This window comes from Nicotiana tomentosiformis, chromosome 4 (assembly GCF_000390325.3).
Source record: "Nicotiana tomentosiformis chromosome 4, ASM39032v3, whole genome shotgun sequence".
NCBI lineage: Eukaryota > Viridiplantae > Streptophyta > Magnoliopsida > Solanales > Solanaceae > Nicotiana > Nicotiana tomentosiformis.
In genome coordinates this window covers 95,195,275-95,216,413 of record NC_090815.1, presented here as the reverse complement: position 1 = coordinate 95,216,413, position 21,139 = coordinate 95,195,275, and the positions used below count along the sequence as shown (strand labels likewise).

At 33.8% G+C, this 21,139-nt stretch overlaps 1 protein-coding gene across 1 annotated transcript; it reads left to right on the top strand.

The window, feature by feature from the left end:
- The first annotated feature begins 14,924 nt into the window (after positions 1–14,924).
- Positions 14,925–19,338, top strand: LOC104121197 (uncharacterized). The gene is made up of 3 exons (XM_009633130.4): positions 14,925–15,155; positions 16,239–16,883; positions 18,850–19,338. The coding sequence occupies exons 2-3, from the start codon at positions 16,324–16,326 to the stop codon at positions 18,917–18,919; spliced, it is 630 nt and encodes a 209-aa protein (XP_009631425.1). The 5' UTR covers positions 14,925–15,155; positions 16,239–16,323; the 3' UTR covers positions 18,920–19,338.
- Positions 19,339–21,139: the final 1,801 nt, after the last annotated feature.

Genomic DNA, 21,139 nt, shown 5'->3' with positions numbered 1-21,139 from the left:
TGGTCTGGATGGACCTTCTTCGTAGTGGGGGGAGAGCACGACGACCGTCCTGATATATGGTTGATGTTTTTCCCTATTAGGTCGCGGAATTGGATGATCTCTTCTGGCATTGTATTTTTGATCATTTCTTGATTTGGCTTGTACCGAAGTTAATCGATGAGGTGGCCCGTTAAGGTCGTCCTCATCTGCACGGACCTCAGCATAATAAGCATTGTGGATTTCGTCCCAAGTGGTCGGGGGGGGTACTTCATCAACCGACTCCACAGTTGTCTAGTTGCAATTGAACCATCCTTACGCAACTTATTCTGAAAAGTCGCGACCGACATTCCTTCGGATACATTTGGCAACGTCATCCTTACTCGGTTGAACCGGGATAGGAAATCCCTCAGTCCCTATCCCAGAGACTTTTTAGTAGCAAATGTGTCGTTCACTCTTTCCTCGGCCTTCTTGGCTCCGGTATGGGCCGTTACGAACTTGTCGGCCATTTCTTCAAAAGTTTCTATGGAGCGTGTCAGTAGCTGCAAATACCAGGTCAGTGCCCCTCCTGTGAGGGTTTCGCCGAACTTCTTCAGCAAAATGGAAGACACATGTTCTTTGGCGAAGTCGTTGCCTTTTACGGCGGTGACGTAATGAGTCACATGATCCTCGGGGTTGGTCGTGCCGTCGTATATTCTGAGGTAGGGCGGCATTTTGAAGGTTTTTGTTATGGCATGCGGTGTTGCATCATTACTGTAGGGTTGCTCGACGAACCGGCAGTCATCCCTCTTCGGCAACAACTTAGGAGCACCCGGTATCTTATCGACCCTTTCTTGGTGTTCTTTCATTTGATCTCGGAGCGCCTTGTTTTCATTTTCCATTTTGTCCATCCTTTTTAGGATGTCCGTGAGGGCGTTGTCACCTTCATTGTTAATGACATTGTGAGTAATACATGTGGTCGAAGGGAGATGTAGGTTGCATTGTTCATATATTTGTTGTATCGTGCAAGTCCTTGCGGTTTCTGCAGTTGTGCCTGGAGCGGGCTTGCTGAGGATGCTCGTTAGCGTGTTGGTCATTCATACCTCGAGGAGTTTCTGTACAACTGGGGGTGACTCTTCCTCTATAGACGTGGAGGCTTCTTTACCACGGGATTTCGTTATGCTACAGTGTGGGGGTGGTGACCCGTCTCGCCTATGGGATGAACTGGGCATCGTATCCTCACCTGTCGTTTCACTACTTTCATTGACCACGTCCATGAGGTTTGTTGGGAGGTCACTCACTATTCTCGTCCTTATTCTCGATTACCTGCCATATATGGTTTTGTATGCAAAAAGAAAGGAGATCTTGGATTTTGTGATGTTAGTGACTCGTGTTAGTCGTAGATCTAGAGGAAACTAAAAATTTAACTAAGAAATTCCCACAGACGACGCCAAATTATTTGACCAAAAATACAAATCTTGGTTCAAATAATTAAATTTATATAAATAAAGGTTAATCCTAATTAATAATAATATCCGTAGATCTTAATATTAGAAAAAGCAATTAACAGGTGTTCATGCGGACAGTAAAGGCATCATGTGATAAATGCTTTGAAAAACCAAGACCAGTGGTGTAGCTTATAACATCCAATAGGCAATAATAAATGACATTTAAGTAGATAAGGGGTGATTCAATAAGTAAAAGACGAAATATATGAACCTTCCGTCTGACAATGATTGAAAGACAAATCCTAGAACAATCGAGGATTTCTCGGATCTGATGGCAAAGTATAAATAAGAATTTTGGTGAAAAGTAGATCTTTGTATTGAGTGAAGATCGAATATTTTTGTCAAAGTGTTTTTCTTATAGAAAATCAATATCCCCATCTATCATTGTTTCTTCTTCTATTTATAGGGGATGTACTTCAAAGAAACCCTAAAAGTACAAGTGCAGAGAATATTCAATTTCCTATCTCGAAAACTAGTCGTTTATGCCCTATTGAACGTACTCGACCTCGACCTCAATCCTTGTTGACACCTTGACCCTCTTCGACCGCGGGCCGTGCGGCTTCTCGGACCGTCTTAACAAGTGACGGCTTGAGGTTTCTTCCCGTAATGCTATCACGCCTTGAATATTCTAAGGGTGAATTTTGACACATACACTATTCTCCGTCCGCCTACTAAAATTAGTTAGCCATAACAATTAGAGTTGTCGCATTATCGACTGTAATACACCATAGGTAATATGTTATTGTAAAATACAACAATGTCCGGATCGATCGAGAGGAAAACTGTGAAATGGATACAAGTTTTTATACACACGCTTGGTCATATTAATCAAACAACCAAAGAGACAATAATGGCCAGAATAGTATCATAGGATTCAAAAGAAAGATTTAAAAAAAAATGCTTTCACATTAAAGAGTGGATCTAAGGCAAAAGGCGTGCAAGAGACATTTTAAGGACATTTGGGTAAACAACCCAAGCAATATATAAACTATACAACAAAAAAATGCTTCCTATCAAGATATTAGCCCCATGAGCTTTTAGTCTAGATGGTCGTATTATAACATTTTAAATGTTATAGCGTCTCTAAAAAAGTATCAACTTCACATTTACAATATTAAGTTAATATAGTGTGTTTAACTTATCCAACAAAAATATAATTGACAAATTAATCATGAAACAGTCATGTCCAACTTGTTTAAGACAAATTTTGCATAATAATAATGCTAAAAATGGAGAATTAGTTACCGTAAGTCGCACAAAACTGAAAACATCCTTATGATTATTCTTTGGGTTGAATTACTTTCCTTACTAAAATTGACTAAAAATTTCAGATTTTACATAATATGTAATGCTTGGGACTAGGAATGAATATGATAGAAGAAGAATCTAACATATCAACAAGACATATTTTACCAGGTAGTATAATGGATAGTTAATGATGTCCACAAAATTTAAGAATAAAACCAATCTAAAGATACTATAATCCAAATCAATCTGAACTCAGCAGTGTCTTACATGTGATTGCTAACGAGGTGGGCCAACCAGCTTATTAGGATCCAAGGTTTTTATTTTATTTTATTTTTTTCTCTTTCTAATTTTTGGTAGATGTTCAATTAATTTTTGTCTTTCGTTTGGCCAGAGGTTAATGGGTGTCCACTGTCAAGTTCTATATCACATTTGTGAATTGTGAGTGTTCATTTCTTTTCTAATTTTTTCAGAGTTGTTAGTTTTGTTATAACTTATAACGGTTCCTTGCTTTTGAATTTGATAATTGAATATGTTCATCAATGATTATTATTATTATTATTTATTATTATTATTATTATTGTTGTTGTTGTTGTTTTGATGATGATAGTATATAACTTTAAAAAGTACTTTTCGTTCTTTGTGCTTAAAAATTATTTTAATTTGATTTTGCGAAACATGCTCTATAATTGTTTTTTATGTATCGATAGAAATAAAAAAATCGGGAAAAAAGGTGGGGATCAATGTTATGTTTCAAGGTAAGCCAGCCATTTTTGTGACTTAGATGAAAGTAGCAATATCTTGCATGTGTGGATAGCTTATTTAGACACTTCTTCGGTGTCTGATTATTAGAATTTTCAAAGTGAAACGATCTAATAAATAATACTCTAATGATTTACAGATTGACTTTCTCCCTAAGTAATTTTTGCTCCCTATGTCATATCGTCACTCTCCAACGACAATAACTAGGGTGTACATGGATCGGGTTGGTTCTGTTTCAATCAAAACCAAATCAAACCATTATATCGGTTTAGATTGGTTCAGTTTTATCGGATTTTTCGAGTTTTCGAGTTTTTTTGTTACATAAATATTATTTCAATCTTACTTTGTTAAATTTTTTATAAATAAATTTATATTTAGTAAAAATTAATAAACATATGATCTATTAAAATATTTTTATGGGAGAATTTTCTTAGTAACACATAATAGTTATTTTTTTGTCGTCGCACAATAATTTTTCTTTGATGTACACTTGCAAGGTTAACCGAATTTAATAATTAAACATAAAAATTAATATGATACCTAAATTATGTTCTATTTAATTTTAAATTATCGAAATATCACTTCAAATTCGAAAAAGATATACGAATTTAATAGATCTTGACATGTGAATATGGAAGAACAAAGAGATTGACGCATTTCAATAACAATTGATAAGAAAGTGATCATACAACCCATTATTTAAAGTTAATAAAACTAGAGCACGTCATATTCTATTAAATATTATATCCCATAAGAGAATCCCAAATATTTCTAGATATTTTTTAAAGAAAATTCTATATAAAGTCTTAAAAGTATATATAAATATTATATATTTATATGTCGGTTTGGTTCGGGTTTTTTTTTACTCAATACCAAACCAAATCAAACAAAATCTAATCGAGATTTTTAATCGGTTTGATTTGACTTTTCTGTTTGGTGCGATTTTTCGGTTCGGTTTGTGTAACGACCCGACCGGTTATTTTGAGCTCTAGCACGTCGTTCAGCGATTTGAGGCCTTGAGTGGCTTCACTTCAAGTATTATGACTTGTATGTGTGGTCGGAATTAAATTTCGGGAAGTCCGGGATTGATTTGGAAAGAAAATTTTAATTTCGGAATCTTTAAGTTGGAAAATTGACTAAGGTTTTGGCTTTTAAGTAAATGACCTCAGAATCAAGATGTGAAGGTTCTAATAGGTTCGTATGATGATTTCGGACTTGGGCGTATGTTCGGATTGAGTATCGGAACACCCGTGAGGATATCGGCGCTTGTTATGGAAGGTTGACATTTTAAGGCTTAGGAATTTCCTAAGTTTGGTTCGAAGTAGGCTTTGGTGTTATCGATGTCCATCTCTGATTCCGAGCCTTGGAATGGGCTCGTATTGTGATTCATGACCTGTACGCAAAGTTTGGCGTCATTCCGGAATATTTTGGTATGGTTCGGACGCGTTCGTCGAAGTATGGAAGTTGAAAAGTTTTAAAAAGGATTTTGGTCGTTGATTCATAGTTTTGATATTGTTAAACGTGATTTGAGGCCTCGAGTAGGTTCGTGTCATGTACTGGAACTGGTTGGTATAATTGGACAGGTCCCGGGGGCCTCGGGTGAGTTTCGGACGGGATTCAGATCGAAATTTGAAGTTGAGGAATGCTGGTTTTGGCCAGTTGCTGGTGCAATCGCACTTGCGGAAACAGGGCCACAGATGTGACTCCACAGAAACGGATAGGCAAGTGCAGATACGGATATTGCTGGGGGAAGGCTATACCGTAGATGAAGTCGAGTGTCCGCAGAAGCGGAACCGCACCTACGGGCGAGGCATCGCAAAAGCGACCTCGCAGAAGCAAGGGAGTGGGTGGCAGAAACGACTAGAGGTGATCAGGGTAGAGGCCGCATGAGCGAAGAAATTCTCGCACCTGCGGGAGCGCAGATGCGGTGCCTGGAATGCAGAAGCAGGCAGGCTATTGGGCACGACTTCGCAGAAGCATGGATTTTCTCCGCAGAAGCGGCCAGGATGATCGCAGGTGCGGAAAGTCGTTTGGGCAGTGTGTTCTTTTAAAAGCGGGATTTGGCCCATTTTCTCTCATTTTCACTTGGTTGGGGCGATTTTGGAGAGCTTCAAGGGGAGATTTTCATCGAGCAACACAAGGTAAGTGATTCCCACCTATTATAAGTTAAATACATGGGTTATATATGAATTTAAAGACGGAAATTTGTAGAAATTTAAAATTTTGATAAAAAACTTAGAAATTGGTATTTTTGAATTTTGACCACGAAATTGGACATGAAATTAGGAACAAATCATATATTTGAGTTCGTGGTGTTATGGGTAAAGTTTATCTTTGAATAGTTTTGGAATTCAGGCACGTGGGCCCGAGGGTTGACCTTATCGACTTTTCAAGCGGAGTTGGAAATTATTTGAATTGATTAATTATGGGTATTAAAGTATATTTTGATTGGTTTGCACATTGTTTGATTAGTTTTGGATCGATGAGCATCAATTTGAGGTGTTAGAGAGCCTTTGGAGCTGGTTATGGAACTTCGGAGCGAGGTAAGTCTCCTGTCTAACCTTGTGAGGGGAAAACTACCCCCTATGTGACATTTATTGTTATGCGCAACTAGTTGTGGGTGATACGTACGCACGAAGTGACGAGAATTCATACGTAGCTAAAGCATGTTTATGTACGGGTAGACTTAGGATCTTATCATGAAATGGTTGAATTACTTGAACTCATTCTGGTAGCTTAATTAATTGAAATTATAGCTAAGGTCCAAAATATGGAAGAAACTATTGAATTTGATTTAGAAGTAAATATATGTACACTAGGTTGAGCCTTAACACTTTGAATTGTGGGCGAGTTATTTGTAAACACATGCCTCGTAATTCGGTAACTTCCTTTATTTTTCTTGTGGAGCGGGCCGAACGCTTCGGCAGTATATAGATGCATCTATGGATCGTGACGCACGTCCCTCGGCAGTGTACACGTTATTCTGTATTGGGTCGAACGACCTCGACAGTATCGTGCATTATATCGCTAGTAACCCGCATATTTACGAGCTAATCTTTTCACTTATACCAAGCATTTTATGGTATTTCCTATTTATCTGGTATTGGCACTTGGCATGTTCTAGATATTAAGGAAGAATACAAGTTTGAGAAAATTTATACTTTAAAGAAAATAATTGGGAAAAATTATGAAAGTGCACACTTACTACACTATTGTTGTGCACTTCACATCTGTTATGATTTATCATATTATTTATTTGGACCTTTAGTAAGTGTCGATGTCGGCCTCTCGTCACTATTTCTCCGGAGTCAGGCTAGATACTTATTGGGTATGCATTGATTTACGTACTCATGCTGCACTTCTGCACTAAATGTACAGGGTCTGACAGGTTTATTTGGAGATCATCTTGGCGCGCAAGCGCATCTGTTGAGGAGATTTTATATGAGCTACAACTCAGGCTATGCATCGCAGTCCACCGAGTCTCCATCGTACTAACTATTCTATCTTGTCTTATTTGCATTCTGGAAAGATATTGTATTGTTATTGTACTTCTTAGAAAAATACTCATACACTTGTGACATCGGATTTTTGAGGGTTCCTTTAGGTTGTTCATCATTGTGGTTCGTGTAAATATATTCATTACTCTGTTAATTCTATTCTATACTGTTCAATTAAGGAAGATTATAATTTCAAATTATTAAAATGAGTAATTAAATTTGTAAATCACCGTTGGCTTGCCGGACGGCGACGTTAAACGTCATCATGACATATAGTAGATTTTGGATTGTGACAGTTTGTACACCACTACCAATAACAATGAAAAGAATAATAAGTAATAGAAAAGATAAAATAAAAAGAACCTCAATGTCTCGAAACAAAATGAGGTATTGTTTAAAGCCTAAAGTAGGCATGCATGCAATAGGCTCATATAGGCTAGGGACACCCTTTTTTTTTGGGTCTAGAGGTAGGGACACTTTAAAACGGAGATGTTATTATTAATATAACAAGACCACAAGCAATTGATTCGATACGATTTATTGGTTGTTTCGACGGTACTAACCCATCGTAAGTGTATGATATTGTTACTTTAAATATGATATTTGTTTTGGTTGTTATTTAAATTTTATTGTATAGTATCGTTAAATTCGTCGTTACGTAACGACAAAATGTACCACTTTATGTAACGACCGATTTAATATGATTACGTCATTATCTTGTCTTTATCTCTCATTTCACCATTATTAAATAATTTTATTTTATTATTTACTCTACCTTTTTATATAATAAATTTATCCTGTATCATAATTTTTTTTATATAATATTGTAAATTTATTCTTCATATTGTTGGTGCATGATATCATGAAACAACGGCAAACGATACAATCTATCCAAACATTGTATTGATCAAACGATACCGTACAATACAATACAATACATTATGAAACGATGTGAAACAACCATCCAAACAAGTTGTTAGTTGATGAGGCTGATAATTGCAAATGAGAACAAAGTAACAACAGCAAATTAAAAGTAAAGAGATTTTTATTTGTAATCCTCTGAGCTAGGAAAGTTTGTAGTTGATCATGACACATAGAACTAGGGGTGTACATATGTCGGGTTGGTTTAGGTTTTTCAATTACCAAATTAAATCAATTGTGTCGAGTTATTAAATCTAAAGACCAAACCAATAAAAGTCAAATTTTTTAACCTCGATTTTTCTCGGGTTTTCGGTTTTTTTTCCTCATAAAGTCTTCATAGCACAAAACGTAGAGTTTGTGCTCCAAATATTTCTTTGATCCTAGTAAGACATAACTATATAAGGTGTTTTTCAAGAAAATAACATAAAATATGAGATGAGCTATGGTATTATACTAAAATATTCAATAATAAAGATAATAAAATCACATAAAATAAATATTATTAATATTCCATAATGAAAATAAACATAATCTAAAATTACTAAGTTGCTAAAATAAGTACGACTAACAAGTACTATTTTTACATGACTAAACACTATAAAAAAATTAAGTTGTGCATTTTATCTAAACCATGAAAAAACTAAAAAAAATAGATATCCAACTACAATTTCATTGAATGTCTTTTATTAGCATTAATATTGACTATAAAACTTATTGTAGCATTCAAGAATTATAAGTCCAAGTTTAAAATAATACGTTAAAAGATAAAATTATAAAAATATTTAAAAAATATTTATAAACTACACAACAATAAATATTTTTATGTATTAAATATATTTAAAACTTCTATACATGTAATGTCGGGTTGGTTTGGTTCGGTTTGACTTTTTAGATAAAACCAAATCAAACCAATTATGGTCGGATTTTTTTCCCAACAACAAACCAAATCAAACCAAACCATAATCGCATTTATTTTTTCGATTTGATTCAGATTATCGATTTAATTCGGTTTGTCGGTTTCCTTTGTATACGCCTACTTAAAACAATACAGAGGCACTAGCAGTTTTATTATAGGAACGGCCAGTTTTTCGAGAGTTAGAATGAGTTACATGATTGTAAGGGAAGGTGAATATGTATCATATATGAATTAAGTGTAACAACTGCCCCATATATCGCCTAGCTGTTATGCCCATTGTCTCAAATAAGTGCAAATCTCGTTAGTTACGATTATATGGGGCGTAACTCATGATCGTGAATCGTGATTAATGAGAATATCACTTTTCTCGGAATCTGTTGGTTTGTAGTGGAAATGCATACAGACGCTCGTCTTCATTTGGAAGGCTGGTCCTTGATCTTCCTTTGTCTGGTTTTGCGATATACTCCCTCCGTTCAGTTTTACTTGACACGTTTTGACTTTTCACGTTTCTTAAAAAATAATAATTGAAATGCATAATTTATCATGATACCCATATTAATTGATGCATATTTTATTGGATTTGAGAAAATGATTTGAAATGAGTAATAAATATTATGGGTATAACAGGAAAAAAAAAATTATCTTCTCTTCATATGCGTAAAGTGACAAGTAAAAATATAAATCTATTTTTAATATACATACCAAGTAAAAGTGAACGGAGGGAGGGCGGAGTGTAACTTTAGGAATAACTTTCCTAATTTACAATAAACCCTTCGGCTCTTCAATCTTTGATGAAAATAACCATAACTGACGTGACATTGACTGAAAAATTCATGCCACGTGTAGTTCTCTATGCTAGCCACATGTCACATCCGTATTTTACCAATATACGTAATATATTTGTATGAGGTCGTTTCATCAGAGCGCAGTTTTGGATTAAGATTATGTTTATGTTTAATCCTTTATATGATAAATAAACTTGACCCACTTGGGAATGCAATGATACAAGCATGACTATATTAATACTAAAGTAGTTGTATTGTTTAATATCTTTATCTTATATTATACAAAACGAAAGTAGAGCCGCGCCCTTGGAGAACTGCAAACTGCAATTAATTAAGGATATGTAGTGGCTTTTTAGGACATTCAGTGAGACGAAATTAGAATGGACACAAAGAAGAAAGATCATAATAGACTTGCAAAAAGATTATTTTAAAAAAGAAGAAGAAATTAACACTTCTAGCCTCATGCATGAGTATTTGTTTTCTCGACAAATTCCTACTTTGTTGCTTAGATTATAAAATTGATCACACCATATATCTCATACAAAAGTATATGTTATATTTTTATTTCTTGAATGTTAGGTGATCTTTGTAAATGTATCTTTATTACAGAGTGGCGTGACTAATAGACGATGCTAAAAAACAATGCTAATTAATAAAAAAATTGATTGACGTGAAAATGCATGAGAATTAATGGATTCAAAAGAGATAAATCTAACAAAAAGATCTTTTCTTCACGAGCTAGATGACTGACTTAATTGCAAATACCTTTTATCTTCTTCAACTTCTAATATCAATTTTTTTTCAAACTTCAAGCAAATCATATCAAAAATCGTACTTAATTAATAATGGAAGGGAAGAGAAAAAGATAAAAAAGGAAAAGAAAGAACGACAGCCACATACTGATTCTTTTGTTTAGATTAAATAAGTAATATAACACATAATAAGATTCCAAAAAGATTTAAAAACACAAAAACGAAAAAAGTCTTTGCCATTTGCAAGTATAAGATATTACTTTTTACAACGCATGGGAAAAGAACTCAAGTGAGAAATAACATAGTAGCCCAAAAGTAAAGGGACTTAATTAAATTAAAGATGACCAATTAGAAGAATAAGATAAAAGAGAAGTAAAGAAACGAAAGACAGCCACAAGCCGCTACTTTAGTATATTTTTATATTTTAACTAGGTCAAGCACATATTTGTATAACTTACCAGATGATCCTACAGAAGATTTTCTCATTATTTTAAGGAAAAGGAGTAGCAAAAGAGAAAAATAATAGATTGGCCATAGTGTAAAAGAAGGGAAGTTGCATGCATCATTAAGTTGACTTTGACAAAGGCAAAACCACAAAAGAAGCAAAAGATATTGTTCCCAACAAATTTAGAAAAGTTATGATTCATTAGAATTCAGGAGAACCTTTCGCACTTCTAAAATGAAAGGCAAACAAAACAAAGATAGTTTAACGTTAGGCGGACCTAGGATTTAAAAATGTCACAGGCACTACTATTAAATAAAAAGTTAAATAAATGGTGGAGTCGGAATCTAACTCAAACAGCGCACTAAAAGTCAAGTTATACCCCCTAAATCAGCCAATGCAGTTGTCTAAGATTTGAATCATACGATGCCAATCAAAATATATACATATTATTTAAGTCTAAGATATATACATATATTTTTTCGAAGTTAATGGGAGTCGATGATCCCCTACCTAAAAGGTAAGTCCGACTATGAGTTTAACGGTTTATAGTTTTTTTACATCATTAATGAAGGTGACTTGCAATTACAACATAAACAATATATGTGTGATAACTAAATTAGAAAATGAAGCTTAACGTGTTATAACAACTCAATCTACCTTTAATAGTGCAAATATTCTTTACAATATTAGTACATATAAATTAATTTAGTTAAAAAGAAATAGATATGGTCCACTTTCCTCTTCACCTGTGCATTAACCCTCTCTTGTCCTTGTCATTGAGCTGACTTTCTACGTATCCTAATCAGCAACCTGCAATACTTCTCAAAGTCCATGCTTCAAGTTACTAATTTCGGGAAAAAAAATTAAAGTCATACAAATTTGTTTTTGATATTTTTTAAAAATTAGTTGTTTATATATGAACACAATAGAATCAACAAGCTAAGTAATCTGCTCTAAAAATTTGTTTTTTTAGTATCTCATTGTTGTTATTGTTTGTTGTCGCTACTTTTTTTTCATCTTTTTTGATGAGGCGAGGGTCTATCAGAACCTCTTTGCCTTTTCAGAGTAAAGATAAGGTCTGCACATACATTACTTTTTAAAATTTATCGTTATTATTATACCTGGAGGAGGATCGATCCTCCCCTCACTCTTAGTCATTGCAAGTGCAGATTAATTATTACGATGTGTAGATTAACTATTACGACCGCATATTAGCATTAAAAAAAACTTTTGAAAATTAGTTACAAATTAGTGTTAAATAATTTAAATTGGTCAACCATTGACCTAAATATTTTAAAATGCAAACTACGTGGATAGGGTTCTATGAGTACAAGGTACTAGGTAGTACTTGTTTTGCCTCCCCCCTTTCCCTTAAGTAAAACGTCAACTGAATAGTTGATCTCGTATATAAAATGGTCGTTGATTAAATTCCATTTTTCTTGTTTTTCCACCTACCAATTTATTATTTTATTTTTGGGAGTCAAAGTGATGTCAACTTACTGGTTTCGACGAAGAAAATTGGATTTTTGTATAGATACATATTTTTCAAGATTGAGCTCATGGCAGTTAATAACAAATTCTTAGACAAGTCAAATTCGTCAACTTGCATTAACAAATTGACTTTGCTACTTTTGTTTTTTCGTTTTTCTTTAACATATAGTATGTCACATTTGCTCAAATTAATGTACGCAGGTCCGGTCTCTATTGGAGTTGGGAAAATGTGAATATCAACCCCTCATTAATAAGAGTTTGGCACTCCCAATTTGGCGTATTAAGCTCTTAATCATTGAAAAAGTAATTAGTAATTGTATCCCAAAGTGGAATTTCATTTCCTTTTTCTTAATTAATGCCATAGAGATAAAACTCCATGAACATATATAGTTAGTTTGGCTTAACGTATTAACAAATACATAAAATTTCAGATAAGTAATGCAATGTTGGTTAACAGTATAAAAACAAATTATTTTTGCATAACTTAATAGAGTGTTTGGTTGATCTTATTAAACTCCATATTCCTAATACCTATATACTGAAACTAAAATATTTAGAACAAGCTACACAAGTACTGTAGTAGTAATAGCAGCTTCTTGGTAGAAAGTGTTTTCTTTTATTTAATGGGTCAATTTAACGCGAATATAATTGATGGATCATAAATTCTAGATATCAAATAAATAAAAAATAGCAACAACCAATTTAAGTAGCAGCTAAAAATTAGAGGCGGGGCTAGGATTTAAAATTTATAGATTCTGAACTTGACATTGAGCTCATATCATGTTTTAGTTACTGAGTTCGTAATGATATATAAATACAAATTTAATAATTTTTCTAATACAAATATAAAGTCTATGCAAAAATTATATTTACTAAGTTCGGATAAACCCGTAAAAAATACCCTAACTCATCCCCGGCTGAAAACTAAGCAAAGAATAAGAAAGTATTAAAGAGGTAAAGGTTTTGAAAAAAGCAGTAAAAAGGCAACCAAACAAATGTTTCCACTTTGGTTACTCCTCGTTTCCTAAATGCAAAAAGGGTGGTAAGCAGACATATAACTCCACAATATTACTACTTTGTTTCAACTTTCAACCACCAACAGCGTGGTTGTTTCAACCACAAATATAAAACGTTTTAAACCACTTAAGTTTTGAGCATTGACATTATTAAAAATATTTATTTCTTTTGATCAATTTAAACGATAATTATAGTTTATTTTATTAACTATAGTAACACTTATTGATGAATATCTAAAATAAATTATAAATAATCTAATATAGTTAGTTGAATTACACTAAAAGAAAATCGATGCATGAATACTTTTGCGTTCATGCAGTTTCAGAGAAGATTGTAAAAGAAATTCATTATGTTGTTGATATATATAACTTAATTCCTATATAAAAAGAATAAACTTAAAACTGAAAAGTGAAGCGAATATACTAATTAATGAGTGAGAAAATTATCATAATTTATGAATCTATTGGTATAAATAACCTCAATCAAATAACAAAATAATATATTGTAACACTTTTCTTTATAATAATTATTTATATAAATGATATAATATATAGTAATCATAATAATAAGAGTTTAAAGTAAATTTGGGGCCTTCAAATTTTGGGGGCTTAATGCAATGGCCTTACTGGCCTAGCCTTTAGAGCCGCACCTGGTTGAAGGTTGACATGTACTCGTGAGTTTCTCCTAAGCTTACCAATAATACTAGTGCTATTATTGTATTTTCTTATTCCTTTTTTTTATTATTACATGTTGTGTCATTCGTTTTCGACCCTATTACTTTATTGTTGCTATTATTTGTTGCTTTATTTTTACTATTCTTTGAGCCGAGGGTCTATCGGAAACTGCTTTTCTACCTTCACAAGATACGGGTAAAGTGTAGGTACACATTACTCTTCCCAAACTTTACTTGTGGGATTACACTAGGTTTATTATTGTTGTTGCTCTATAGCAAGTACTAAATATCATTGGAAATAAAAATAAACAATATTATTTGTTTCAAAATTTATTTTAAAAAAAGAGATCTTTCCTTTCCTAACCCAAAAAATAATAAAAAAGAACGCAATTAAAAAAGGACCTAGGGGTGGCAAACCAGCGGGTCGGGTTGGATATGAGTGGGTTAAAAATAGGTAATATAAAAATGGATAAATTTTCCGACCCAACCCATATTTAATATAGATAAAAAACTGGTTAAACGAATATGAATATCTATATTATCCACGTCTTCTTGAATATGATCACTTTTGGGAGAATTCATACTCTGCTAAACTTGAGAAACCCCCAATTTAAGGCGTTACAAATATAAATTTTAAACACATTAGTTATTCATTGATTATTTATTTTCTAAGTAGATAATATAATTTTTATCTATATTTAACCTGTTTTTAAAAAGTTAATTATTCAATCCATTTTTTAATGAATAATATATATTTAAAATTATTTTTCCTTAACCATTTTGGCACCGACCCATCGCTATCATGCGTTACAGAGTCAGTATTCCCAATCTCCATTTCTTTTTTATCTCATCTTATTTACCATTAATTTAGTCACTTAAAATAACAATTTTATTTCTATTTTAGTAATAATATTTACACATAAAGAGTACAATTTCCTAATATACTACTACTCCATTACTATTATCTTCAATAGTAGTACTAACAATATATATATCCGCATAAAGCTATTTCTTCATCTTTCAGCTCTTCATTTCCTCGGCGATTTTCTGCACTGACTCACGATTTTTCGGACGCTTTGTTCTCGCCGTAGCGCGGATATTATACACTTTGTACAATCTCTGTAGTGATCGCCGATTGATTTGCCGCTCCGGTGAAGTTGTCCTTGCCGAAAATTTTCTCTCAGATCTGTGAGTATTTTTATCTTTCTTCTGCTGCTGTGCGATTTTTCAATTCATTTTTGTACTTCGTTTAATTTGTTTTCCAGTGTTAATGTTGAATTTGCTTTGCTCTGTTGTGATTTTTGAGTTTTTAGATCTTTGACTATTTAACTAAGATGTTTATATTGCTCGTTTTACTGCTCATTTTTTTTCGTTAGATTCATTTTTTTTTCATGTTGAAATTCAAACTAGTTAGTTCATTGACGGGTCAAATCCTTTTTAAAAAATAAATCAGAGATTAGTTTCGTTTTTTTGTTAATCATTTTACTTTTCTCTTTTTGAATTTATTTTAGGAGTGTTCCGCCGTTGATCTGTAGTGTCAATATAGTGTTGACTTTAGCGTCCACCTGGTTTGACTTCGATTTGACATAATATGAACGGCTTTGTATCCATTTGTTGAAGAATTGTATATTAATTAATTTAATTGAAATTATTTTATCTGTTATCCTTTTTGACAGTTATCTATTGCGGTTGGAACAATTATTTTAGGAAATTAGTCAAAAAAGAGATGGAGTAGTACAATCAGGAGCACTCATTCTAGAGCTTTTTGTCCATATGTGCATATTTCTTTTTAATAGGCGATTTTGTGTAAAAAAATTACTACGTGGTTTGAATTTATATTACTGTATTTGACTGAGTTTCGAGCTTAAGAAGTTGATTTGACTTATATATTGTATTAGTGAATCTGGAAGAAAATATTAAAGTAATGGTTGAAAAGTTAGTTTAAAAGTCAAAATATTAGATCAAAGTTTAAATTTGATACAACAACAACATACCCAATATTATCCCACACCGAAAGTTTAAATTTGATAGTTAAATTAATATGAATTCTTGATGGCTGTGGAAGTTGTCCAGAAATGGAATGATGTCAAATATTTTGAGACGTTCCAAAAATGGAAATTGTGTCGTATTAATTGGAAAGGAAGGAGTATTACATTCTTATATGTGTTATAGAATGAGTGGTGTACAAATCAGTTGTGTTCTTCGTGTTCCTTTTTTTTCCCTACGTGTAAAATTCCATATACTGCTAATCTGACAAGCAGTTATGTGCAGTGTGAGGCAGGTGGCTGCAGTTGTTGTAAAGGTTGAAGTAGCTCGAGACAAAAGCATTTGCATGTTGACCAGATGAGCAGAACTGATGTTATTTGCAGTAGAAGGAGGAGGTTTCTTCTCGTCTTCAGCTTCTGGATATAGTAAGGGCCTGACCCTTCTACTCTTGGGTCAGAAGAACGAAGAGAAGCCCATGAGAGTTGCACCGTGGAACCAGTACCAGTTGGTGGACCAAGAAACTGATCCGGACCTCCAGCTGGCTTCCGGGAAGAACAGGGTTGTCCGCGGGTGCGCCTCCTTTGTATGCTTTGGTCGCGCTGCCGCTGGACTTGAGAGCCCATCTCCCCTTAAAGTCGGTCCTACCCAACAGCCAGAAGTCTTGCCTAGCTGTCCTGCTTCTGACAAGGACAACAATCAGTCGCAGTGTGTTAATATTATTGAAGACAGTCATATCTCACCAAAGGTTGCTCTTCGGAGTAGCTTAAAGAAACCAGCAAATAGTATACCCATTTCTGGTGGCAATGGTAATGAACGCGACACAAATTCTCTAAAGATTGATGATTCCCCCAATCCTATGGAGAAAAGGAAAGTGCAGTGGACAGACACATCTGGAGGAGAGCTTTTTGAGATAAGGGAATTTGAGCCTAGGTATGAGCTTCAGTTTCCTCATGTTTAATCTGATTTTGTTTCTTGCTGTTTTGCATTCTACTTTCGCATTGTAAACTATTTTGCTAATGATTAATCTCATTCCAACTTTAAGTGGATTTAGTGATTTTAGTACCAAATATATATTTGTGTCTGTTCAAAATAACTAAAGTATCATGTTAGATGGGGAATTAGATATATCGTAAAATGAATTGACTGCCTCAAAAGTTCTTGAAATATCTTAAGTAAGGCTTAGGTGCTTAAATACATGTTTATTCAACTTATTGCTGTGTGCCTGGACTAGTTGGCATGATGTTATAGGATTAAAAGTTATGTTTCATGTCTGTGACATCCGGCAGGTGGCAACATCTTTCTATTATTCTTGTGAACTACAGTTTCAAGGCTCAAGATACATTTGATAGAACTGTGGGGCCTTTCATTGTAGCTTTATAAACTATAATATCCCACAATGCTGCAAACTGCTTATCATATTCAAATTTTGTTTTCCCTGTATTTACGTTTTGCTTAAAATTTCTGGTGTTCAATTGTGTAAAATATAGAAGGTGCTAGAGATAATAATTTTTATGGGGACATGCAGAATAGATGCCTTTAAATATCTAGATGTCATATCTAAAGTTTAGCAACTCGAAGTATTGATTTTCTACCATTGCAGCAAATCCTTTGCTCATCTTGTTTGTTGTTTCTTTTTTATGTTAGTGCTCTTAGAAGTCTTTAGGAGAGCACAAGAATCTTTTTTTTTTTTTTGGTCCAACATTTGTTGATTGACTAAGTTATGATCCTGCCCTGTAGTCATCTAAGATTTTACACGTGCAATAAACGTTCTGAAGAAGAGAAACAGACTCCCCAAAAGATATCTACTTGGTTTGTTGTTAATTCCATAGATACTCCATTTCTTTCCAAAAACAAGGGATAGAAGTAGAACAGAAGAGATGTTGCCTTGAGAACTAATAAGTTGTATCAGTTGTCCACTATGAGAAAGGGCCTTAGATTAATGGCACTACTAAAAGAGGTAAGTAAGCATGTAGTTTTCAGTGGGAAAGATACTAAAAGAGGCAAGCGTGTAGTTTTCAGTTGGAACAGTAAATAGTTAGGATGTAATTCAACAGATAGTGAGGTTGGTTAGAAAGGGATTTCAGGCTGAATTTATTCATTTGGAAGTATAAGATCAGAGTTGTTTATTAGTACTACGTGTTATAGTATCTCAAATAGTCCGGGTTTTATCAGATTTTAAGTTATTTTATCTTCTTCTATTGTGGTTGAGGGCTACTTTTCCTCCTCATCCGCACACTTATGGGTTTACTATTTGTTTTTTTTTGTCACAATCTAAGAACTATGATTCTCTGTTTCTCTCAGACATGTGAAACAACTCCAACGGGCTCGAGTTTTGGCTTTTTGATTACATGACAAAAATCAAATCTGATTTGTTAATTGCTTGAGCACATATAAGACAACATATTGTATATTCAGTTTGACTAAAACGATTCGTGAATTAGAATATTCTCTGATTTTCCCCGGCACCGCAAAGCTCTTTAGGTCTGAATTGATTTCATTTTTGTTCTTTGGATTAGTAAAATTGCTTGCAAATTTTAAAGACAAGGTAAAGCAAATGAGAATATTAGTTTACAAATATGTGGATCATCTGAATTTGCTTATATTCCACAAATTCATAATGTGCTTACCGATTCATAGTTGTAAAAAATAAGTGCTTACAGATTCATAGAGAGAGTAGAAACTTTTGGTTGAGGACTGTCTTTTTCATAACAAACTTCCTACATCTTTGAACAAGAATGCATGTGTAATTTTCCCTGAAATATTGTGTGTTTGTTATATGTCAATCTCTCGTCTGGTGAAAAGTCACTTGCTTTCCTGTGTTCAGTTTTATACAGATTCTTTCATCGTGCAAAGCATGCAAGTCTTTTGTGCTTACTTTCATGTACTGTGGTTGCAGTGATGATGGTGAATCAGATGATGAATTTGAGAGTGGGAATGAAAGAACTTGTTCTTGCAAGATAATGTAATTTTAGCTCCTTATAGAAGGTTTCATGGCTGATTTTCATGTAGGAGGCAACAATTGAGGTGCTGCAGATGATATTACGTGGGAAGTTGGTTTCGACACATGCCTTTTGCTCAACTATCAGTCGACACAAGTGAATTTTGAGGCTTTATTAGGTAGCGTCACGTTGATCATGGGCTTTTCTGGTTTTGGCTGACTAATCTGTTGTCTATATTCAAAATTCTTGAATGTCAGTTTTGTTTCTCTGGGGCCTGCTCGTCCATTGTTTTCATAATTATATTTTATCTTCATTTTTTTTATTAAAAGATTTCTGGTCCTCTTTTTTCCTAGACAGGATGAATCAATTATGGACATATAAATTTGTAGGGAGCTTGTGTGTCTTCATATGATATAGATATATGCAGTAAACGTTGAAGCACTGAAGCTCGCTAGAGCTTGTATACGTATTCATGTATATCAGCTATAAAAGCAGGAAAGCTGGAGCCCAATCTTAATGGCAATGACATACAATATAGAACGACTTCCCGAGATATTCATATTTGATTGCTAGAAATGATTGCAGTAAAATTCAACTTTGACGTTTTGTATACCCCCCCTCCCCCGGTCCGTTGTCATATTGTTGATCTCTAATCCAACAACGACAACAACGACCCAGTAAAATTCTACTATTGGGGTCTGAGGAGGGTAGTGTATACGCAGACCTTACCCCTACCCCGAAGGAGTAGAGAGGCTGTTTCCGAAAGACCCTCGTCTCAAAAAAATAAAAAGATAAAATGACAAAAAGACAAAAAGGAGACAATATTAGTATCACAACAACAATCATAGGATAAATAGGAACACCATGAAATCCAGAAGAAAGATGCAAAGCAAAGGGAGACAATATTAGTATCACCACAACAATCATAAGAAAAATAGGAACACCATGAAATCTAGAAGAAAGATGCAAAGCAAAAGCGATAGCTAGTAAATAGGACATGCACTGAAAAGCAAAATAGTAAGCCACAATATTGCCATTAGCTATCTTAGACAAAAACCCTACATGGCTAGTCCCACAATGGTACGAAGTAAGGCACGACTCAACTACTTCCTAACCTACAACCCTAATGTTCGACCTCCACATCTTCCTATCAAGTGGCATGTCCTCGGAAATCTGGAGCCTCGCCATATCTTGCCTGATCACCTCTCCCCAATACTTCTTAGGTCGCCCTCTATCTCTAATCCAAATGACCAAATTAGTTATTCGAAAGTTTGGCTCTAGCCAAAGGGCTATCTACGCAAGTAGGTGCATAAGAAACTATTCGTGCGCAATTAGCTCTTTGTGATATAGTCAATGTCGGCAATCAATTAATAAAACTTTCTTATGTATTCTCTTTTGTATTGCAGAAACTAGTCCAATGTAATTAGAAATAAAAAATGCTAAGACCTGAAAAACTGAATGCTCATACATTTGGTTTTTGGATAAACTTTAAGTGGCTCAAACTGTTTATAAGTTTTGGCCTATATACGCTATTATACACTATTGATACATATAAAAAAAAATCGTATGTTGATCATTCCAAACTTATATAGTTTCTAGCTTATAAGCGCTTCTGATTTGATCAAGCGTTTTATTATTAGAATTTTTACATTCCTATACACTATTTAAAACTTTATTACCCCTACTCAAGTTTCAATTTAATTACATCCTATATACAAATTTACCAATTATATACACTTTAGAAATTAAATGAGTATCCATTTATATTAGGAATTAATTATTTTCCATCCTTATTCTCTCTCCCTCATGCGCGTTCTCTCTCTCTCTCTATCTCTCAATCCTTAATTCCAGTAATGTAGAGCAAAGGAAAAGAGAGCAGCAATTCCACCATTGACAGTCATTAAAAAGCTTTGAATTCGAATTTGAGTTTTCAAAAACCATTATTTGTTTGAATTGGGTGTTGTTACAAATAATTGGGAATTCTCTCTACGTCTCTCTCTATCTCTCAATCCCTAGTTCCAGTAATGTAGAGCAAAGAAAAAGAGAGCAGCAATTCCACCATTGACACTCATTAAAAAGCTTTGAAGTTTTGAATTCGAATTTGGATTTTTAAAAACCATTATTTGCTTGGATTGGGTGTTGTTGCAAATAATTGAGAATATTGTTTGGAGTTTATATCTCAATTTTGAGGGTGGTTTGGTGAAGATTAGACTTGATTTTGGCTGAATTTCAGTTTGAAACTCGAAA

Bases quoted from the DNA above. Each gene is read 5' to 3' on its own strand.
- LOC104121197 (XM_009633130.4), top strand. From the start codon at position 16,324: ATGTTATTTGCAGTAGAAGGAGGAGGTTTCTTCTCGTCTTCAGCTTCT. The intron at 16,884-18,849 runs GTATGAGCTTCA...CTGTGGTTGCAG, and splicing joins ATAAGGGAATTTGAGCCTAG to TGATGATGGTGAATCAGATG.